This window comes from Pseudomyrmex gracilis, unplaced genomic scaffold (genome assembly GCF_002006095.1).
Source record: "Pseudomyrmex gracilis isolate BER0280 unplaced genomic scaffold, ASM200609v1 scaffold_1, whole genome shotgun sequence".
NCBI classification, from domain to species: domain Eukaryota; kingdom Metazoa; phylum Arthropoda; class Insecta; order Hymenoptera; family Formicidae; genus Pseudomyrmex; species Pseudomyrmex gracilis.
Window position 1 is genome coordinate 1,446,396 of NW_018020585.1, and position 24,544 is coordinate 1,470,939.

Below are 24,544 nucleotides of genomic sequence, written 5' to 3' on the forward strand. Positions count from 1 at the left end.
CAATTGTACGTGCGTGCATTTACGAGTGCGCTTGATCGCGCGTGAAATTGCGAGCAAGAAATAATTGCCGAGTTGGCAAACTTGGTCGAATGATAAATGACGTCTCCTAGAGCGTACTTTGGTCTTTTCGTTTCTTCGCGGGCCCGAGTTAAAGGCTCGGCGCGAGTCCGATGCAAACGATTTTCCGAAGAATTACGTTCTTACCGAATTTCGGATGAAAATGCTAATCTATGACTCGCGATTATACCGGGCGTGTTTTGATTTATTTGCCGGCGTTATAGTTTATCGCTACCAGCTGCGCTCGTGCATGCGAGATTGATCGACGGGGGTGCATTTCAACGAAAATTGAACGGATGCATAATTCAGTGTCGTGATTACTATCTTCGTTGCTTTACCATCCTCGATTAGATTAACCGTTTTCCGATATTTTCTCGTCACTTGCATTTTTTTCACGCTTTTACGCAGAGAATAATATATGAAAAAAAAAAGTTTTTTTTAAATTCTATCATATTTTTTTTTTGTTATAATATGTTTTAGCTATTTTATTCATTTTTAATTTTATAGTTTAGTACTTTTTTTTAGATGGAACAAATTATTTTAAGTGATTATATATTAAAACGTGATTATTATTTATATATTAACGATGAAAACACATCAGGAATCTCAAGAACATAAACTAGTGCGTCTGACATGCGACACGGCGTGTACGCATTCTCGGCGGCAGTTTTAATTTCTCCGATAATTAGTTCAACGTCCTACCGCTCCGATGTCGTCATTAATTTGAGAAGCAAGGTGAGAAAGTCAGTGCACGCAAATCACTTTGCTTTCTCAGGTTCGCTCAAGAGATTCGCACATCACGCGGCCATTACGTGGCGTCTGCTTCTTTTTCTCCGGTACATTTCTCACCCACGCGTTCGTGCCCTATTATTTGTTTAAGATTGTAAGTGGAGAAAGGAGCAAAGAGGGAAGGAGAAAAAAAAAAGGAAAGGAACTGCGCTGTATAGGGTTGCACGCGGAAATGACGGCTGGATGAAAAATGAAAGCAGAACGTAGGTAGGTGCGCACTTGCACAACAAATACGACGATATTATATATTTAAGGAAAACCGATGGTAGTTTTCAGTTTCGAACAAAATTTTTATTTACAATATATATTTGACATTAAATTCTCGGAACAATTAAAAGTCACGTACCGACATGAAAACAAACAAATACTTACTTTTGAAATATTAAATGCGCAAAATTGCTTTCGACGGAGTTAAAAAAAATTACAGAATCATCGAGAGCAGTTTGTATAACGTTATATTTTTCTCGGCGTGACAATATTACACATTGAATGTAGTAAAGCGCGCGCGATACATAAAATAAAAATGATAAAAATTCAACAATAGATAGCTTGTCAGCCGTGTCGCGCGCGCGGCGGATTTTATTGCTGCCCTTGTATCCCATCTATCTTTGTCGGTATCACAGGTGCAGATCGCTATTGCAGCAGGAAGTGAGACTCGGGCAAAAAGGATACAAAAGCCGCGCAGATAGCTTCGCGTCTCATTCGACCGTCCTCCGATGACAACTCACAAGAGTGTGTAACTGTTTCGCGTCGCGCAAGGCGCGGATTACATTCGGCAAATGCAGAACGGAAAATAGAACGTTTGCCGAATGTTTTTAACAGTTGGAAAACTGCGCGAGAGACACGAAGCTGATTTCCACATAAATCCCGCGCTTGTAACGCGGCAAGTTCGGATTATTTCCCTGTCTGCCGCGTATCGATTTTTACCGAGATTGCGTCTACGTCTCGTCAGTGGGAGAGTTTTCAATTCGACATACATATATTGATGCTTTTAAATTTGTCTCTCTCTCTCTCTCTTTCTCTTTTTCTCCAAAGCAGTTTACGTGTATTTGTTGTTTCAAATTGCAGAGGAAAAAAACTAAAACCTTGTCATTATGACGAATTTACTAGAATAGTTGGTAGCGTCAGAACTGCAAAAACCGTAAGTTTCTATTGAGACTTTTAAAAAGAACTTTATACATATACATTGCACGCGGGCTTAGAATAGTCATTAAAAAATTCGCCTGTGTACAACTTGCAACAGTCGTGCAAAATGAAGTTTTTTTCGTACGTGTTTTGCGCTCTGAATCGCGCGCGAGTACCTACTCGCGTATAATCGCGATATATACCGCGCCGGCGCATTACAGACGCTATATTGCCACGCTTGATCCCGGTGTGTGGCCTCCGCGGGTTCGATATGTGTTCCGAGAGCGATATACTTTAACATCAAGCTCAACCGTTCTCAAGCACGGCGCGTACACACGCGTGTGCGTCGATCAGTGGCGTAATGATCGCTTCTGAGGCCGCTCGTGGAGAACGTCGAGGGAGTGGCACGTGAATCAGAGACGAGTATCTCAGGGCTAATAATATCGGGGAGATTAATGGGGCCATTCGCAGAACCGAACGTTTTTTTTTTTTACTTCGCTAATTCGCTAAAACAGCATTTCAAGCTCCCGTGCCGAATTCTTTCTCGAGAACGCCCCGCGCGCGTCTCTTTTGCACGTGATAGGTTCAATCAACTCTAAAAGTCAGAAACGTAAGTGCGCGTTAGCGAACATATTAAATAAGCTTTCTAATTTTTTTTTATTTCTTTTCTGTTGCAACATTTTGCTCGCTTCAAATTAGTGCATTTTTTCCAGTTTTAAAAAAGTTTCTCTTTTCAGAAAAACTTCCATTACATCGAAATATGCTTTTACGTGAGGGGAAGGCAAAGCAAATGCACGTCGAGTCTTTCTCTCTCTCCTCGGAGTTTAGCCGTGCGTTCGTTTAGCTATTTGGAGCCGTGCGGATGCGAAAGTTAACAGGAACAAAGTGGTTCCAAAATTGGCCAACCCTACCGCCATTTGATAGCGTCAGGTCGGGTTGCAACTTCTCCCTCTGCGTACGCCACTGGCGGCGTCGACATGTGCATAGGTGCACTCCGGAGCACTCCGATATTGCATTTTGCTCGGTAAAGAGAGGAGGGGAGGGGGTGAACGTTCGCGTTACGTCAAGCCGTGTGTTGTGTCTCGTGTTAATAGCGGGACGCGACTTTGGTTGTTCCACCGAGCGAGGAAGATGAGCAAACTCAAATCGATGCTTTCTTGCGCATCGATTTACACGATATTGCAATTTCGTACGTAACATTGAATTTGAGATGTGTAATTCGCGATATATTAATCACTGTCGGGAGAAGGGATGTGCGTAGCGCGCGCTATTGCGATAGCTCGATTTTCGTGCGGTTGGGAAAGATCTACGCAACGCTAATTACATTACGAGAACGTTATAATTCTCCTCGGTATCGGCGTCCAATTTCTGTTGCGATATCGTTTACAATATTGAATCCTGTATGTAAATTGTGGAAACGATTATAGCTTTGGGATAGGCGTAGCGAGAAGGGTACTTATAAAAGATGATGATGTTGAATGAACCGTCCTGTACAAGTATACCCGCGCGCTTATATAGACTTACATAAGTACCGTGGCTTACGCGCCCGATATTAAGTATTCCACTCGCATTACCTCTCCCCGAACAGAAAGTTACATACTTCCCCGCCTTGTACGCGACGGCAGTGCTGTGCAAACTTAATTAGCGGCTCCACCGCCGCCGGTGGTTTCGAAGAAAGAGACGAGAAGAGAAAACCCGCGCGACCGACGTAAATTGTACGCTCGGTTTTCCGAGCGCGACGAGCCGGGAATCTTTAAATCATATTGTCGGGGGGATGATACGAGAGAGTTTAGAGACTCTTTAACGCGCGCGGGAGTTTACGTCGGCAATTATAGCCGAGTCTGTCGAGAAATTGGGTTACGTTTCGATGCTGTCGTCGTAATGTATCTAGCGGGAGATGTCGGAGCACTTTGTCATCGAAAATCCTCTCGGTATAAATGGATTAATCAAAATTCCGACCCATAACTCGTTTTAGCTGCAATTTAAAAGACACTCTCGAACCGATTAATTTGAATATTGTTGTATATTGCTTGAAACATAGTAGAAAGCTTTGAATATCTCGCAATTTGCATCGGCAAAAATTGTAAGTCAACTTTCACACAAATTACATGCAAATTAATACCGCTATTGTTCACGCGGTATTATTTTGTGTCTTCAAATATCTCTTCTAGAATTTACATTTTAATGTAAAATAAACATTTGCTAATTAAATAAAGTGTTTTGATAAAAATTGCGAATTTTTTATTCTCAACATTAACGTAATTGTGTACAACAACAACTTAACACACACGTCTGTGTGTCGTTTATTTTAAAATACAAATTTTAGAGATTTAAATTAATTTTTCTGAAAAAACACATACACACACACACACACGTTTACGCCAAAGTCGCAAATCTTCCCACTTGGATCTCAAACGAGTTTTCAAAGATGTCGTTTCAAATTCCCAACTTATTCTTTGTTTGTGCTGTTTCGTCGCGTCATCGTCACGTCGTACAATAAAGGTAAAGGTTAGTACGGCACTGAGTTTATGGACGCCCGTAAAGAACACCGCACGTCGTTGCACTAGGACGAGATGTAAACGCGTTCCTCGTTGATACCCTTCTTGTAACACACAGACCGTACTACCTATACGTAACTACACCACTCTCTCAACCAATGGGGCATCTAATTTTATTATCAAACCACGGTATGCATTTTTTTATGGTCATAAATGGAGAGAGAGAGAGAGAGATTGCAATACGATGCTCCGGCTTTCGACAATTTTTGTGACAAGCAAAGATTGTCTATCGAGCAGAGGTATGTTAAAAGTATCTACTTCGTAAAATCGTAACCTTTGAAAGACGAGCAAAGTCTTTTTTAAGTAATAGCAACATTTCACGGAGAAGGGAAAATGTTATCTTCGGACAAGTTGCTCGAACTTGTGTGTGGACACGGAAGCAATAACTAATAACTATATCGTCTCCGCCTCCGCTCTCACCCCTACATACCTTAACTATCTGACAAACCTCCATTTGGCGCGCTCAAGACCGGAGCGGGAGCGCATACAAGTGCACCTGCGCGCTACGTGTGCCGTTGCCGCCACAACGGAACACAAAGGGCTAACTTCCTGCGACGTAATCCTCCGCGGAAGTTGTGTCGTAAACGCGACCGGAACCAAATCGATGCACGAGGCGACCTCGAAACCACGTCGAGCCTTCGCCAGACAACGCCAAAGACCGGCCGGGCGGTCGCAGATGCTACAAAGAGCGGAGCAGTCTCGACGGCTGCTATTCGACACGGATTGTTGGTCCCTTCGGAACCCGCTTGCTCTGGTAGGGCCGCTCTCCGGGCCTCTTCATAGTGCCGACTGGCATTTTCTGTCAGTCGTTGGCGGACCGCGAGGCTAACCAGTCGACGGAGACGTCCGTGCGTAAAAATAAGCGATCTCTTGCTGTCAATCGTTCGCCTGCGCACGCGCAATTTTCGATTTGATCTTTTGCTCCTGCATCACCGATCGAGATCGCTGATCGAGCTGCGACATAAAGAGAGACTTTCTAATTTACGATGAAGATCGGCAAAACCAGCTTATCGGCATAGACACTGCGATCTGTCGAACCGCATTCCGCGACAGGAGGGTGCCGCTGACCCGGGGTGGGTCCCGGCAGGAGATCGTGAGGCCCCTGTATCGTAACACGGGGTCGAGCCGTAAATAATGGCGACTGGCACGCGATACGACACACGACTTTTGTGTAGCACAACGATCGGAACGTAGCAGCGTGCACCGCGCACTTGCATTAATAATCTCGTCGTACGAGAACGACGTGAGAGAAAGAGAGAGGAAGAGAAAAGTGAGAGAAAAAAATATCGCAGTTGGCTTTAATTAAGTCTTATCGTCCGTCACACGCAACATTGTGATTTTCACCGGCTGCTGCGTTTATTTTGCTTTTGAAAAACGGTTTATTTTCCCATTAGGGAAAAGCGCACATTATTAACCAAAAAGTTACACACATTGGTTGCTGGAGATGATGGTGCATTTTTAGTGCCAAGATGGTTAAAAGTCCAAGACGTTACACGCGACGATGACACACCGGCGTTGACAACGAGGTGAATTTTTAACGAAATTTGCTCCAACTTTTCCAACCACGATGAAAAATTAACACGTTCTTCTGCGACGCAAGAATACTAAACACGGCAAGAAAAGTAGATATACCGCCTAATAAAACATCATGATCGATGAGAATGGAAAGACTGCGATCTGAATTTTCAAGACGCATCGATTAAAGTTTGACGTATCGTCGTTACGGAATTGAGAAATGGCGACGTTGTGTGCTCGCGCCGAGTGTAACGCTATACGATAATGTAACACGCCTTTGATGTATTCACACAATGAACGACGATAAACAATAACCTAACAATTTTGCAAATATTTTTTAACGTTGTTTTTTTTACCAAAATTCGGATCGAGAATTTTCAAAGCCTAAGATTTTTTGTTTTTTCACGTTATTTTACGAGAAACTGTTTCGACGCAACGCGAATTTTGACAATTGTATCGATTCTGTGAGTATTTCGAAGAGAGAGAGAGAGAGAGAGACAAAGTCAATAATCTCTCTCTCCGTTCGGAGAGAGAATTCAGGCGACTACCTATTGTGGTTTATATAGAAAGCTAGCTAGTTTACATTTGTCGACTGCGCGTTTCTCCTCGAAACTGTAATGCATAACGCATCGTGGGAAGACTGAAGATCGATCGAAGATACAGCGTGCGCGTCTTCGACGTTTTCCGCGATAACGCAAACCAGCGACGACCCAGTCGCCGAGCGCGCTGACAAGGCGCGTATAAAACCGACGATAGCAAGCCGGACAGCCGCCAGTCTTGCGAGAGTCGCGCGCGAGAGCGGACGTCGCTCGTTTCACGCCGATGCGGTGCCACGTGAGGGAAAAGCCAGGAGGAAAACTCGCCTGCGCATTAACTCCGAAGTAACAACATTTTCTTCCCGTTTCTTCCCTCCCGTTGTAGACTCATGTTAACGCGTCGAGCGACGGAATTGGTGTAGATTGCGCCGGAAGTGCGACAGAATTAAAAATTAAAAAAAAAAGCGAAGATCGGTTCTTTTGGAGTACGCGGATGTGTCCGATGACAGCAATAATCTGTCGAATGTAATGATTGCATCGCGTTTGATACGGGAAATCGATGCGTGCTGCTTTTGCCACTGACTTTTAAACACAAAAAAAAGAAAAACCAAAAAAAATTGAAAAACTTAAAAAATATATTGAACGAATTAAAAAAATAACAAAAAAAAAAAAGACAAATTGGACGAGTGTGATACTTTAATTTTTTCTTGTGTGGTGAGAGAGAGAGAGAGAGAGAAGAAGAGACAAATTGCTCACTAACAAAAAAACCGAAAAACCAATATTTTATTAAATGTAGAAAATTGTTGCGGGAAATGGAATATGCCACAATAACAAACTATTGCATTAAATGGAGACTGAATAATAACAAAGCAACATCGAAATTAAATATTTCTGAATAATAACAAAGAAACATCGAAATTACATATTTCTATCGAACTACGTGGCAATTTATTGCTGACTTATGCATTTAGTGCGGCGTGAACATTATAAATCGAGATTGCACGCCTGTAAAAATTTTACTGTCCCTTGGAATTGAATATACAAACATTTTCAAGCAGTGCCCGAAGGACAAAAAAGAAAAGGCACGAGCAAACCCGAAGTCCCAAAAGGGCGAAAAGTTATCCGACACCCTGTCGAGGCTTCTAGTATCTCCGTGATATTCCGCGAGTATTCGCAAATGGTTTACGACAGACCTTGAAGATACTTCCGCGAGAAGGTGTGAACACGGCTATTACGAGATCTCCCTGAGGAGGTCGAGAGCAGTTTAGAGTTACCGCACGGATAAAACTTCAACTACACACACCGGAGAAACGAAACCGTTTCTTCATAGGCGTACCGGAAGGAAGATCCTCGCAATCTCGCCCGCGCGCATTTACTCTGCCGAAAGTTTCGCGCCTCACGTGAAACTCCCGTGAAAATGCGGAGACCAGAATCGCGGAAATCCTGTTCGCGAACAACTTGAAAGTATTATTTCGTAAAGTAAGAATTTATTCCATCCCCAGAAAGTATAAATCGCTTTGGTGAAGATATTCACGTCGAAAACTCGTTTAAAGGAAAAAACAATTCTTTGTATTGCGCATACAAAGCGGCATTTCTTCGATATCTATGTAAAATTGTTATTAAGAAAGTTTTCCCGCGTCGAAAAGCATCAAAAGCACGCGTCAAATCATCACGAAATCCTCAAGTCCACGAGAGTCCATAACTCTCGACTTTCCGATTTCTCGGGAGAAACGCGTGACAGATTTATTTTGGGAAATCTGCGATCATAAACTCCCGGGAGGACTGGAGGTTTTTTCATCGTAGCTCGCGCGATGCATCGGACACGAAAAAGTTTCGAGAAGAGAGAAGACGAGTGAAAAATCCTGAGAGAGAGAATCTTCAGACGGCGGAAAAGAAAACGGAAGGCGAAGAAGGATCGCGAGAAGAACAAGATACAAAGAGACGAGGAAAAGAGGGAATTACAAATAACAAGCAGAGACGAGGAAACGCTTCAGGAATGCCGTGGATAAAGTGTTTGGGTGGTGGAGGCGGAAAGGCCAGAAGAGGCAAGCCACTCAGCGTCAGTCAGCCGATCCACCTGCTTGTCAAGGTAAAGATTCTTCTTCGAAAAGTTTTCCGCGCGACTTTCTCGCGGCGAGCCTCGTGTCGAACCGAGCGAAAACTCGATCGACTCGGGCCGCTCCTTTTTCGAAAGATTTTCCGATGCACAATTCCCCATTGCCGGCTTCTATTCTTTGGGGAGAGAAGAATGCAAAGTTTTTATAAGAGACGTGAATGCAAATTTTATAAAAATCAGATTATACATTTAAATATCATACAATTTTTTTTTTTTTTATTCTGTGTGTATTTTATTTGCAGTTCTACTAAAGAAATGAATAAAGTAAAATCTGTTTTTCTTGTAAAAAATTGAATGAGACGTAAAACGTATATAAGACGTAGAGACGAAGAAAATGTGTTTAAATTGTTTTAATTGTTAGAGTGTAGTTCGAAGTTTAGCATTTTATTAATTCTAGGTTGGCGAACTTTTTCACACGTGTTACTTAAAAATAGACATCGTTTAGCGAAGACAATTTAATCGAATTCATAACGAGCTCGGGAGTGAAAACTGTGAGATATTGTTCCACTCGGCTTATCCGGGCATGGTGGCACATGGCCCCGCTGTTTTTATAGCTATCAATTTTTTTCAACGAGCAACTCGAACCAAATGGGAAGGCATTCTGGTTGCGCTGATACTTTATCGATACTTTATAATTACAACGTACGAAGGGAATGCAGAGTGTTCCTCTTGTACAAGCGTGAGGAAAATTTGCGTCTCTCGATCGTAAAATAACAACCGTTGCGATCGTGTTTCCGAGTATTTAAGCAATTACAAGCTCTAACAGGGAGTAACAACGTCGCGTCATCGCGAGTAAAATAAAATTTCCGTTATTAAAAGCGCATTTTAATTTAAAAAAAACTAGGAAGAAAAAGTTTATTCTCTTACTAATTTGACTTTTTTCAGTTCGTGCTTTCTCCGATATTTTTACATCATTATCTTTTTCTCGAGAAGCAACACCCGAAGGCCAACTTTTTTATTCTCGTATTACATCCGATAGACCCGATTAAAATAAGTTGCAATATTTCCACCACCGCGCACTAACAGACTCCCATTACCGCGCGGGAGTTTTCTCATTATCGTCAACTGTTCTTCCCACGATTAACACACGCAGGCGCGATAACATCGATAGAATGAAATAAAAGAAAAGTGAAACACAGGTATATTCACGGATCATATCGCGCCGGTAATAAGTAGTACGATTCAGAAGAAAGAAAGAAACAGAATATCTTGTAGCGCGATGGAGAACGTGGGAGGGTATCCCGCTTAAGGCGACGGTTATTAGGCGGTTTCTTTCGTCCCGGGATGCCGTAAGATCGGGAGATACGAAATACCGAGATGAAGAAGGAACGCCGCGGTGGTCAACATCTCTCCTCCCACCGCCGACTAGCTGATTTATTAATTCTCCACGACGACCTTTTCCTCGGTTCCGGGGTCCCCTTTCGACGGACGCCCCGCGGGTACCGCCATCGATTCCACGATATCTCGAGCACGACCCGGCAATTAAGCTGGGTAATAACAGACGCGGTGTTAGCCACTTGTTAAAATTACAACGAGCCCGCAGTCGCGCGATATTCTCTCTCTCTGCGCAGGCTGAAACAGCTTTTGTATCGTATCGCCATTGTGATGCTGTGTTGTAATCGCTCTACAAAAGCGCGTGACACATTCCCGGATACGCTTACCAATTTTGAGGAAACGCAACATAATCATGAATTGTTTACACGGAAAGAGAGAGAGAGAGAGAGAGAGAAAAAGATAGATAGAAATGTAATGAATATATTCATTGCGCGGATTTAATATCTCTTATATGATGCGTTTTGCAGATATTTGTTTCAAATTGTTCTTTCTCTGTGTAAAATACGAGCGCAACACATGAAAATTGTTTCGCGCAATAATACATACACGCGCAATAATAATACACTATAATAATACACACACAATAAAGTGATGAAAATCAGTTTGCAGTAACAATTATCTGTTCTGACAGAACGAATCATAAATTAATCGAGCGGAGTTTCCGGTTGCAGCTGATCATATTTGGAAATTAATTAAACACACACTGCGGCGCTACAGTATATTTACAGCGATACTATCTCGCGAGATAGTGCCTACCTACATACAGGGAACAACATTCTTTCTGAGCGATGGGATAAAATTACAATCCGGGAAGCAAAAAAATTCTGGGTGGCACGAGACAGCATTCGCGCGAAGAGCTCGTGTTTCAGGTCTCTGCATACCACGTACATCGGAGCACATGCTGTCTCAACAGACGTGCGCACGTATACATCATCAAAATGCGTGACAATGTCATCACGCGCTATAATCTCTGTGTTGAAAAATACTGATTTTACTAGATTCACTACATTTATTTCCGTCGAGTTGAATTTCTTTGTTTTCATCGTGAAGAATTATTAGATAACTTTGAAAGAGAGAGAAAGAGAAGAGATAAGTTAGTTCTCGCGCAAAATTCATTACGTGATTAATTCGCGTCGTCTGCTTCCGTATTTGTGCACGGTTCGCGATGAATTCGCCGTTACAATGAAACGCGCGTGCATAAACAAGTCGCAAAAATAAACAAATGGCAATCGCCAGGATTCGTCGCAAAAATCATCGTGGACACATTGAAAGTTTCAGCGGTTTGTGTTTTTATTAATTGCGAATCTGCGTCCGAAATTGGAGAGATAAAATTCAATTTCTCCACGAACGTAATGCACGTGATATTTTTTATTCCCCCGCGACTTGACATCCTTCCATTTCAATAATGTGATTTGATCGCTAGCAGAAATTTTGTTGAGGTTAAAATCGCTGTTGGTAGAAAAAAAAAAAAAAAAAAACATTACGTGTACATTAAGGTACTTGACACAATTAAATAATACCAAGCCCACCCGCGGCGAGACACGCCATAGCGTTTTCATTAAAGCGGCACTTTAAACGCGATATTCCGCAAAAACGATTACACACAACCGGAGCATCATTTCTATCTGCGTAAAACGCGGTAAATAAGCGAACGTAAATTATCGATGCGCATGTGTCGGTAATATATACACAATATTATTACACACATATATATATGTATATATACACGGCGAACGTGACGAGGAAAGAAATCTCGTGTTTGCGGAAGTTATTACAATAATTTTGTGACGAAGTATTATTCTCTCTTTGCTTTGCCAACACAGTCGACATCATTTCATATTTAGATTGTGAAAAAAAGATCGTAGAAACAAAAAAAAATTTTAATTAAACTTGGCACACAGACTCGCGGTAAAGACCGCAATGTAACTTGGCTGAGAGATGTGAACACTCTGTGGATGAATGTAGCAGACTCTCACGATCGCTATTGGATCAATCCGTGGAGGAAGATCGTACGACGAGATACGAATGACGAGAAAATGTTTTTCCTGACGCGTGTATCCGCCGGTTACTTCAAGTCCGGTCCGACCTCACCGTGACTTTCCTGCGCGTCGGCGTTTCTGAACGCTCATTTACGAGAGGAGAGAGCCGCTCGCTTGCTCGCTCTTTCTCTCTCTCTCTCTCTCTCTGTTATTATAACCGTACTATTATCGGTACACCTGCGCGCGTATATGCACGCGCGCGTACGAAATACCGCCCACCGCGTCGTGCCGCGCTCCTTTGCGATGTAAAGACCGGCAATTAAATTAGCGGGCCCGGAGGGCACGGCCGATTTTTCCGCCGCCCACGCGCGGCAATCCGTTGCCCTCCCGTGGAAAGTTGACGTTTCCCGCTTGCAGGAGGATGTTTGCGGAATATTGATTTCTTCGCGCGATAATCGCGCGACCAATCAATAAAATGCAATTACACACGTCAGAATTACGGAACAATTGTGATAAATCGTTGCAGTTGTAATTATGTCTTCTTTCGAGAGGAAGATTCGAAGTGACTTCAGATTTCTCCGAATCTTTTCGAGAATCTCGTAGCAAAAAATACACGCGGATCAAGTGACGTCTCAACTATAATTTTTCCGTTACATTCTCCAAAAAGTTTTTTTAACAGCATTAGAGCAAGCGCGCGATGCAATATATTTTGAAAGGTTAGATTTCTTCGCACGCTGTCGGTTCTACCTACGCGCTTCAGCTGACTTTACTCGCGGTTGGTTCGCTTCGGGCTTTGCTCAATACCTCGCCGTATACGTTGTTTGCTCTTCGCACACATATTTTTCTTACACCTCGTGGGCGCTGTCATAATATTCCTTTTTACTCTTCACGCGTAGCTTTTTCGTGCCCAAAACACAGACGGTGAGAACGTCTTTTTCTTATCGCGCCGAGCGAACCAGTTCGTACGAAAATCTATGTAACAAGTGTGTATAATGCGTAATTGATAGCTTGCGCGCATTCGTCGGGTCGATGATCCAGAGACCACGGACGATGATTACGTGAATTTCCTAATCCTCAACGCGAATTGTGAGCCTCGCGGGCCTGCGAAATCGTGAGCGTGCTCCTTCACGCTAACCTTTCGACGAAGATTATCGTGTCTGTCGGAGTTTTTTCAGAAATCGATCGGTTGTAATGTGCGACTCCGAGAGGTTCATTGGATTTAATAATCTGTGCAAAATATAGAAATCAACCGCGCGAAATATGTGTCTAACTTGCCGGTTCCGTTTGTAACATCAGTCAATCTCGCGTAATGTTACAGTTCGAGCTGCGGAATCACGTCGAACGGTTGTTGTTCTTAATTTTTCACTTTATTCTCGCGCAATATTTTGTTTTTATTTTCAATGTACGTATAAAGTGCTTCACTTTTTTTTAATTGCCATTCGAAACCTCAATATCCCACTTTGATATCCGAAGATGTCGCAATTCTTCTTCGATGATTTTTTTTTCCGATGTTTGTGTTACCCGTGGCTAAAATTCCAACGAATCGGTCTAACAAGATTAGAACGAGTCAGTCAATTACACAGCGGCTTTATCCTTGTTCTATTTTTGGCACCAGGGACGTCTACAGCGTTAGATGTCGCAGGGCGCAGACGAGGTCTTTTTAGTTCCCAAATATAATGTTAAAAATAACAACGACGGTTTTATTTTCTTGTCTGTTTCGTCCCGACATTCTTGCAAAACAAGCTACCTCATCAATCTCGTTGCGTATATTTTTACTGAATTTAAAATTGCGGATGGCACAGAGATCACGCGCACCAAGTTCAAGTTTGCAGAGTTAGGTTTTTTAATATCATTTATAATGTCAATCAATAAAAACTACTTAAGAGATTACTCAATAATTAAAAAAGTTTATTTTTTCATCTGTACAATAAAAAGTGTATTTTTTTATTTGTATAATATCGAACGATCATATATATATATATATATATATGCGTGTGTACAACACAGAGGAACGCGGCGTCAGCCCCGCGGAACGATTGCATCGTCTTCGGCCGAGATTAAAGTTGTATTACAAGCGAGTGACTTTCGTTTCCCATCTGCAATTAAATTGAATTGCAAGCTCTGAGCTTCCGAGCGCGAAGGCCAAAGCGATTGCATTAATAAATTTCTTCCCCGTTGCTTTTCTCTCAGTGTCTGAGACTTTCAAAGAGAGATGCGCCTTTTAATTTGAAACGTCAAACTGATTCGTTTACATAACTTGAGTGATAGAAATAAAAGAAATGATTCTTATAAGTGTGACCTACATACAAATCGGGATATTTTCGCGTCGTTCTCTCAAACAGCTCGCACAACCGTATCATCTGATTTTTTTTTCTTGCAAAATGTTAATTCGCCCGACTGCTGATTTTTTTTTACTGCTGAGTTTTTTTTTCGATGTTCATTTAAATGTCAAGTGTTTCATTTTCGTCACGCAGAAACCACATCGGGAATTAAGCGCGAGTGACATCTGACAGAAAGAAGGAGCGGTGTTAAAGAGACCCTTAACGAGCGTTAAGTCTCTCGAAGAATGCAACGAAACGAGAGAGGAAACGGAACGGACAAATACGAGGAGAGATTAAGTCGCGCGATATCGCGAACCCACGTTTCGAATCCCGCGCCACCGGCGACAACGATAGTCGATCTCTCGAGATTATTCGTTAATTGTGCAGTTGCGCGACAAGTGCGCAATTAAAAGTTTCACAATTAGGACACGCGACGTATTCTCTCGTGCAGCATTGTCCGCGAAACGGTCAACTTTCTCGGTGAGAGACGGTATTAGGTTTCTTGACGCGACGCTCCTCGAAGATTACATCAAAAGAAAGCCGTGCTCTCTCTCTCTCTCTCTCTCTCTCCTTTCTTTTTAAGGAATTAATTTTCGACGTTTCGAGCTAACAATAGCGAGCGAAACTTATGCAAATGTTTTTTTTTAATCAAAAAAATATATTCATACGCGAGTTTTACGCTTTGTGTTTGCCTCGCTCGTGCTTGCGTTTGCATGCAAAGTGTAATTTTCATTGTATACAATAAATATCACACGGTCGTTTACTCTCGGTCGTGCAAACATTTGCAGTTAACATTCGGCAAAATTATTGTTATTAATCCGATGCATGTATTCCAATCGCTCATTGTTGTCGTGACAATCGGTTAATGAAAATTTGCGGTATTGCTTATTTTATTCTTATATGTTATTGTTCCACATAACAACGACGATCAGGTTGTATTGTTCTCGAGATTAATTGATGTTTGTACACACACAGGAAGTGCGCCAACGTCGCGGAGCAAGTTCAATGAGCGCGATGAACACCGTGGGAATGACGAAATGAGTTTCGCGATTCAATTGTAATTGCGCTCACATCGATGCGGTGCTGAAATTGAAATCTCTTGAAAAGTAAAACTATTTATTTGCTAATTATTTTGTTTAGAAAACCAGTACGTCTCGGTAATTAACGCGCACCGCAAGCGGTGACGATACTTAACCGTATACGTTTTGTTTTTGTGCAACGACGTTGTCGGTCACGTGCCGTCAATTGCAGCGAATAAACTTATACACGTCATCAAGTAAATGTTTAATTGATATAAAATTCTGTAATACAAATAGGCACTTTCCACCGTAGCAGACAACCTGTAATCATTTTCTGTAATATAGTATCATTAACGCCGGGCATGTAAAATGATCTTCCGCAATATTAATTACACACTTCAAAACGCGACAAGGAATGACAAATATCCATGACGACTCCGTCATTCCTCATCGATCCTCGCGATTTCTCCGACTAGTTGTCATGCGCGATTGCAAGAAGACGTTGGTCTAGTGTATAGATCTTCGGAGACTCGGACGTTGAGCGATGGCAATAAGGAAGCCCACGACCGACGAGAAGCCCGAGGATCTCCACGTTCCACACACGGCGTCCAATCGTTGGCTCATTGTTTTGAATAATTGATGCACCGTGGGGTCGAGTCGGCTTCAAAAGAATCGAAACACACTCCGTGTGTGGCGAATGACACGCACACTTAGTATGTCAGACGAAACTCGGCGTCTCGACATCTTTTCTTACTCTTTCCCGCTTTTTTTTATTGTTTTTATTACTCTCTGGAGTGCGTAAATAAATTTGTCAAGTTAAGACGAAGCAAAACTGTTTACGTCTAAATGTGTTTTCGGGGCTATATGTCGAGAAAGATATATATTCTTCAGATCAAACTTGTGTTTCAAATAAATCGGTTTGTAAATTTCAAGCGTATTTTTTTCGCCCTCGTTTTCTCTCTCTCTCTCTCTGCCGAAATCAATTTTCATCAAACTTCTGTTCCTGAACGTCTACGTAGCGCAGTTGGAAATCGCGAACGACGGGAAATCTATCGACGACGGGAATAAGCACCTCCTTACGTAAGCTGCGCGATAGCCAATCGCATAGGGTACGCATATCCCGTATCAGCAAAAAGGCGAATCCAAGAACGTCAGCGATGCACCGCCGCGCATACGTGTAATATGATAATTTGCCAGACAATACCGGGAAATGTCAGGGGAGTAAAGCGCGGCGTTTCCCGCCCGACTCCTTGCGAATGCAAATCGTTTACGATCAGCTTAAGTTCGACGCGGGAAAATCTCTCGCGCGGCTTACGACGCGCCTCGAGATTTTATGATCGCTTTGTTGGTTGGCGACTGTGACAAAAATAGTTTACGACCGGTAACGTCATCGGTCTCCCTCGCACCCGAGACTCTGGTCTTATATATTCATCGTTCTTGATGGAGCTCTCGCGAGTCGGCTTTCAGGCCGACTGAAAATATTTCAATGCGCGAGCGGTTATGGTTATTGTGCTCGCGTATCATTTCGAGTTATACACTAGAGAGACGTCTACCGCAAAGTGTAATTTCCGCGGAACTATGCGCGGTGTAACTGCGCAAACAGTAGAATCTAATTGCGGTTGTTAAAACTTCTTTCGCGTCGTTAAGTTTGAGTGGACGAATAATGCGCGTCTCTCGACACACCACGCCGAAAGATCGACCGACCAAGATTGTAAAAGACCGATTCATAAATATTAAGCGAGTTTTTTTAATACTCGCGAGATTCGCAAGTAACGCGGTTATTACTAAACAACTTCTATGACGACGTTGTATAGTGTTCACCACTGACTCAATTTTCAGCTGAAGAAATTGTTTATCGCTTAGAAATGAATACTCTTAAGTAGTGTTTACGCGAACTGTACGATTATTTTAACTGTCTAATGTGTTGTTTGTACATTACAATAAGATTTTCATAAACAACTGCATACTTATCTTATTAGGAACGAGAAACACAATTATTCTCTCTCTGTGCGCGCGCGCGCGCGCGCACACACACACACACACAAAAGTTCTTCAGGATTACTTATTAGATAAATCAACGACAGAAAAAAAAATAAAATAAAAACATAACACATTCGTATACTTATCCGGTGCGCAAACAGCGGTGCAATCTCTAGTGCAATCACATTTTCTCTTGTCGGTGCAGCTTTGGAAAACACACAACTGCGTCGTGCATCGCGCGAGCAGATAACACACAGGCGAAACGAAATCGCAGAACAACGCTCACGACTTTGACTCTCTCTCTCTCTCTCTCTCTCTCTCTCTCTCTCTCTCTCTCTCTCTCTCTCTCTCTCTCTCTTCTTTCTCTGTCTCACAAACCTCGCAATTATATTTTCTCCGACCGGGTCGCGTACCGGAATATTTCCCGGGCGAAACACACTCCGTTTCCGTATCCATGTCGGCAACGGGATCGTTGCGATCTCTAGTAATCAGCTCGGCGTAACCACCTCCGTCGACGACGGTCGCCGAGGTGAGCGCCGGGTCGCCGGATGATTTCTGAAGAGGACGACGACGGCAGTAATGAGGACGAGCCAGGAAAGGGACTTGGAATTCGTCGCACGGAGTCGTGGAGCTGTGCGACGCGCGCGGCCGCGATTGCCGGATGAAATAACCGAAGTAATGAATGGATGCTGTCCTTCGCGTACAATTAACGGCATATCCGAGAAGTCGAGAATGCGAGAAAGGCTAAGGGCCTGTGCGCGCCGGTGAACAAACCCCGGTAGTATAATCCTTTCCCTCGAACGCCTACGTGTTCATCTACCGAGAAGAGACAAGTGTCGCGAGTCGACGATGATATCTTCGACGATGCGCGATTTAATTTCTGTGATATCAGACGAGATGAGTTTTAGATAGAGAAAATTAAGATATTTTTTAAATTTTTTTCTAGAAGCTTGACACGTCTGAAATTATTTCTATTACTTACGTCTGTTAAATAACATCGCGCGCACTTAAAAAAATTATATTGACGTTGTTATATCTACAATATATTTTGAGAAAAAATTGCATGTGCATACACAAAGTCAGAGAGTGTATGTAATCTTCTCCGGCTTTGTTCTCACGTGAGACGACGACGTTTTTCGTTTCGTTGCCGTCATATATCTAACGGAGAAACAGAGTTGCAGCAAAGAAGAAGCACCGAGTAAGGCGAGAAACATGGTTTACCGTGTATAAGAGGGTGAAAGGTGAGGATCAGTTAAGGGTAATATAGTGAAGGCGTTTAGTTAAATCGATCAGATAGGGCTTTGCATGGCTTCTCGGTGGCACCCTCATGCGTTCGAGCAATGTTTTTCCTTGAATTATGACACACCTGTGAACTTTCCACCTTCCTTCTGCATTCTCAGCAATTTTGTAAGCAGCGCACGGTGCCAAAAAAAAACAAAACAAAACAATCGCGAAACGAATACGTTTACTCACACCTGGAAACTTGGACGTTTCGCACTATTGTTTTTGACCAACAATCAAAACACAAATATCTAACTTATCTGTGTGTTACAATAAAATCTGTAATTATGTAATTTATGTTCTTGATTTTCATTCGGTAGATTGTATCGGCCTGCAAACAAGTCGATGTTTTTATAAACTCCGTCCGTAGCTTTTGAAAGCGGGATCTCTTTCAAATCCTCTCTAGAATGAGTCTCGTATTTTTTCTCGTGCGTAAAGTGGTGCTCCATCCATGTGGAGGAATTAACGCTTCGAAATACAACATTGACATCACTAATTATCCCGGCACTTAGCGATACACAAAATTATACCGTTAATAGACGGATAAACCATTCAACTGGAAGCGTGGATCGCGTGGATACCTCGTACTTTTCAGCATTCACGGAGCTCTCTTAGAGAGCCGCACGATTTATCGTTCGGTTACGACGCCAACTGCGGGTCGTTTTACTTCATCAATGATATCGAGAGCCGGACGTATAGCTCCGAAGATAATAGGCGGCTAAACGATAGACCACTATCCGAACGGACTCTAAAGTGCGCCGATATCAAAGTGCGCACAATTTAGTACCACTGTAAATCGCGGGAAAATCCCTTCGATAGAATCACTCCCGTTCGTTGATTCCCGGAACGACGAAAAAATAAATTGCTTTCATCCTTTGCTTTTAGTTTCTTTCATCTGTCGACGATTGAGAACTTACTGTTAGAATTGTAACGCGCGCATTTTAAAAGATAAAAATTTTTATTGGTCCGCATCTGTTTTTGAATTAAAGCGCAAAACATGAAATAAAATATTTATCAGAAGATATTTACGTAAAAGGTATTTGTATAAAAAAGATAATTCTGTACACTTTCTGTAAAAAAAAAAAAATGTCGAAATTAAATGTTTTCACGTAAACGCACTCGGTGTGTGCTGAGACTGTATTTTATTGTCCCGAAAAAGCATTTCTCGTCACAAAAGTATCGTCGCAAAAGTGCAGAACGCGCGTAAAGGAGAACGGAATTCGATCGTCTGGATAAATGTGTAAGCACGCTCGCGCTTCCTGTTTGGACCATTAGCCTCGACAACGGTCGCGCAATCGAGTCGAAGGATCAAAGTGTACGTAATGGTCGCGTGCTGACTTATACGGTGAAGGCGACCGCTTGGATTCCCACGAAAATCACGATTACGGCGCGCGAGATTCCTCTTTGCTACTTGGGAACAAAGGTGAAGATCAAAATTTATGGCTGGAATTAATTTAGGAGACGGAAATCCCGAATTAATCTCCCGACAGTCCCAGAAATTCGGTCTTGTGAAAAGAACGGCGCCTCTTTTTGAAATCATTTTTTTTTCTCCCCCATAACCATTCATTTTGTTTACTTTTTCGGAAGTTCACTCTATGTGTAATGTACTTTCTCTTTTCCCTGTTTTATATCTTAGAATTACTGGAACGCTTTATCGCAAATTGAATCAAAATTTTCTGTGTGTTTAAATATTTCTCTTTTTAATGTTTTTGAACATAAACATTAAAATAATAACATACAAAGTAACGGAGATTACTACTTTCTTGGATCAGATATATTTTCTTACGTAAACCAGAACTTGCAGGAGAATTATAATTATTACTTTATGTAACGCTAAATGATAGGACAAAGATCTTGTTTTATTGAAGCCCGAGCGTAATACTCGTTTGCGANAAAAAAAAAAAAAAAAAAAAAAAGAAAAAAAACAACTGGCAGCTGCATTACCACAGCAATTAGAATTTCCACGGTAGAAAGAACTCATCGAAACTGATGGGATTAGCGACTTCCGGATATCAATGAAGCGTCAACGCCGCCGCTAGTTCATTACGTCTCTAGTTACGAAAACCGCAGGTGTAACGCGCCGCAAAAGTCCATCGTTCGCTGCAGCGTAACCATCAATATCGCGTTCCCGTAATAATAATCGCGACACGTACCATCCGGTGATATTCCTGCGCGCGCGTGCAATTCTCTTCTGAAGCTATATTTTCTACAATTCAGGAGAGGTTACGCCATTATGATCATCATTACCTCCGGTTATATTCCTGACCGAGTCGTTTTCTTTGTCGCGCGTCGATCGCGGATCTCTCCTCGATTTATACACAGAGAACCCGAAGAGCCGTAGCGAATTTCACCTCTACTTAAATCCGGTTAACTGGACTATCGTACGTGATTTTCTTGCAGAAGAAACGCTCGGTGTCAAAAAATCGACCGCGTTATTGCCGCCTCAGCGTCAAGTGTGCGACACATGGTTCTACTTTCGCATTTCTCGGATGGCACCGAAAACGATACAGTTTCAAACGGCTAGAGTTTGAGGGGAGCGTCGAGGGCAAAAACTTTTGACGCTGCACAGACTGCGCGCAGCGTCATTTGGCTCTGACTTTCAATCAGACGTGCCCGAACAAAAGTCTGATCCCAATCGGGGGAAATGTTTCTAGTCTCTTAGTTAAGTGCTGAGCGCAAGCTACAAGTCCGAACAATTCGAATCGCGTTGTCACATCGTTCGTTAAAGGGAGAAGGGAAAAGCAGGGAAGGCAGGAAGAGAAGGAAAAAGAAACTCCTGAGAGATCTTCACCGCCGGGCAGATTAGAGCAGGTCAGGAACGAACGCTTGAATCTCGAACCGAGAGGAAGAACTCTCCCTCTCTCATCTTTCTTCTGGCGCGCGTTCTCTCGCTCTTGAATGCCTGCACACGCCCTAACGGCGAAGCGTACACATAATAGAATGCGACGCCCTTTCATGGGGCGCATCTTGGTGGCGACGACACCTACAAATAAAAAGAAAACCGGTTCTGTGAAGGGTTCAAAGAAGAGTGGTAATTGCGGCCCTGATAGAATCTACAAGCTTTGTGCATTTTTTTCTTTTACCAAATTTTTGACAAAAACTGGAAATATACGAGAACCTCAAATAATCAGTAATTGCATTTTTCTCGAAAAAAGTAGATATCATATAGAAAATCATTGAGAAATTATATTTTATGTTATATTGTATTTTATAAAAAAAGAAAAAAAAACTATTTCTATCGCAATAGAGACATCTCTCATTTAGTACTTGCATGTAAATAATGTAAATGTAAATAAAAATAAATAATGTAAATAAATAAATGTAAATGTAATTGTTTCTCTACTAATTGTGCCACGGCTGATATCATTTCACGCAATTTTATCTGCAACTGTGCTTCGCAAAAGAGAACACGGCGCGATTTAGATTCACCGATTACTCGGAAGCACGTCTAGCATCCTCGGACTGTCTCATCTCACACACAAACAATTCCGGCCGAATGTTTCGCGGAACACACCCGCATCCTCGTGTCCGTTACAGCTTAAATCGCCCATAAATAAAATGCTACCATCTCGCGTACATCGCGACGTGCACCGCGGCGCGTCGCGTCGCGTTCGGATGAATTTATCAGACGTGCGCTTCTCCATCCTCTCTCTCTCTCGGTCGGCGTTCCCGCATATACATTTTTCTCCCGCGTATATGTGCCGTCGTTTACGTGGAAGTTTCTGCGGCGAGATCGCGTCACGTCAGGCCGCGACATATGTTGAAGAAGAAGACGACGATCCCAAGCTCTCAATCTTATCGCGATCGTGACTCGAAATCTGTCGTGAGCGAACGAAGGTCCGCGTTATAGAAGAACGTGATTTATTCCGCAGTCCCGCAAAGAAGCGCGAGATATTTGCGTGTATATACGTAAGTTGTATATAATGTAACTTTAACGGCTTAATTCTTCTTCTAAAACGGCAATTTGTATTCTTATCTTCTCTTCAAACTTAGCGCCAAATAAATCAAAAAGTCAGTCGGCGACGAGTTCTCAGCGTTAAAAACGTGAAGAATTTCTTTATATATTTCGGACGCGCGCTGAAAAATATACTACTATCGCGATATTTCGCGCGAACGATGCAAATTTATGTATCTCAGTCATGCATAATCATAGATAAGAAAATGAACTGCGGCGACGTGAAATATTCACAGGTAAAACCGCTGGTTTTTGAAGTCGCCATTAGAAAATCTGACTTTAAGATGTAAACACGCGCCCATCTTATCTAGAATTCATAAAGAAGAGCGCGTTCTCGTGAGAACGTTTGAATATTATTAATCCAATCCTGTGCCCGCGTTTTCCCGCTACGCCATGTGTACACGTACACAAACAACAACCCGGCGCGAGGAAGGAGATTTCGTTATTACCATAATAATTTTTCTCTGCATTCTGTGAAATCCTTTCGAGTGCTCGATTCAAAGAGAGACACGCAACGCACGTATTTCGTCGCCAAACAAGCGTAAGATCTCTTTCTCTCTTTCTCTTTCTCTTTTTCTCCCTCAGTCAGCGAACGTGATCCCGCGATATAACGACACATTAGTGCGGCATTTGTGGGCTTGTATAGATATGCGCCACACCATCTCTCCCCGATGCATTCGCTTTATCCGATTCTCGCAAAGCAATCTATTGTAATCGCGAAGAAAGAATTTTTTTTCTTTTGCATCGTTTAGATCGTACAAATTTAATATTACATGAGCCGTGTCGTACAAAAGAAAAATGGCGCGCGATTGAAGAAAAATATTCATTTTCAATGTAAAGGATACAATTTGCGTAAAATATTGCAGCAAAAAAAAACATGTCTTATCATTTTTATTCACATGTAAAGATGTATGTCTCTTTGGCTGCTAATAACATCGTCATTATTTTTTTACTATCATAAGGTATACGTTAAAATTATTGTGTGTCTTGCAATTATTTTTCTGTCTTGAATCGTAACACTGCAAAATACATTTTAAATAGTTCGCGACTTTACGACTCGGAGTGCTCATCGACGGTCGAGAAATCGGACTTACAGCCACGACAGATAACCGGCCACGCGCGCATGAACAAAGAACGTACTTTTACGGCTTGTGTCGGTCGGATGGATTCTGCGGTTTTAACGACGATACTAGTTTCTCTCGCACATAATGTTTGACACATCTCATCACAACAATGGCCCGGAGTCGTTTCGTCAAGAAAAACTTTTGGTCTTTCGAGTTAGGGTCCGTGTCCGCCGGAGTATACGAGTTTCTTCGAATAGCGTTTCGTTTGTCGGCGAAAATAAGAGACTACGGGAGAGTCGCGGATGCTATTTGAGCAACACTCGTGGACTCTAGCCAAATGCAACTCGAGGTGTTAATGAACAAACATCTTAGTTCCGCGAGAGAATGCAAACTCGTTCTCGCGGCATAGAGAAGAAAAATGTAATAAAAATTTCATAACTTATGAATAGAATGTTAAATAAATGACAGAGAGGGGAAAAATGTAATAAAAATTTTATAACTTATGAACACAGAATGTTAAATAAATGACACTTCTTTAAAAATAATCAGTCGAAGAAATCGGAAAACGTTCCGAGTTTTATCACAAACATATGTGCATATTTCTAGACGTTTTTGGAAACGACTAATTGGTCGGCTCATTAGTGCGAGAACTCGGACAAAAGTTGACATAGTCTCATTATCATTAATAAAGTTTCAGTTTTCTTCACTCGCGGAAGAGAAGAAGAAGCGAGAAAGAGAGAGAGAGAGAGACAGAGAAAGAGAGATAAGGTCACAAAAATCTTAGTAAAAACGTCACGTAATGAGCTGCAACTGGATAGATCACTACGAGATTAATGAATCTTGTGAACTTAATTGGGAATACTTTTTGATTAATGCTTTTCAGACTTTCGAAAATATTAAATGGAATCGGTTCC

At 42.2% G+C, this 24,544-nt stretch overlaps 1 protein-coding gene across 6 annotated transcripts in view; it reads left to right on the forward strand.

The window, feature by feature from the left end:
- The first annotated feature begins 7,304 nt into the window (after positions 1-7,304).
- Positions 7,305-24,544, forward strand: part of LOC109851967 (tensin-1) — a 162,613-nt gene continuing 145,373 nt past the window's right edge. For all 6 annotated transcript variants that reach the window (XM_020422621.1, XM_020422648.1, XM_020422714.1 and 3 more), the window contains exon 1: positions 7,305-8,669. In XM_020422621.1, the coding sequence (XP_020278210.1) occupies positions 8,577-8,669 (93 nt within the window). In that variant the 5' untranslated portion in view covers positions 7,305-8,576. The remainder of the gene's footprint in view (positions 8,670-24,544) is intronic.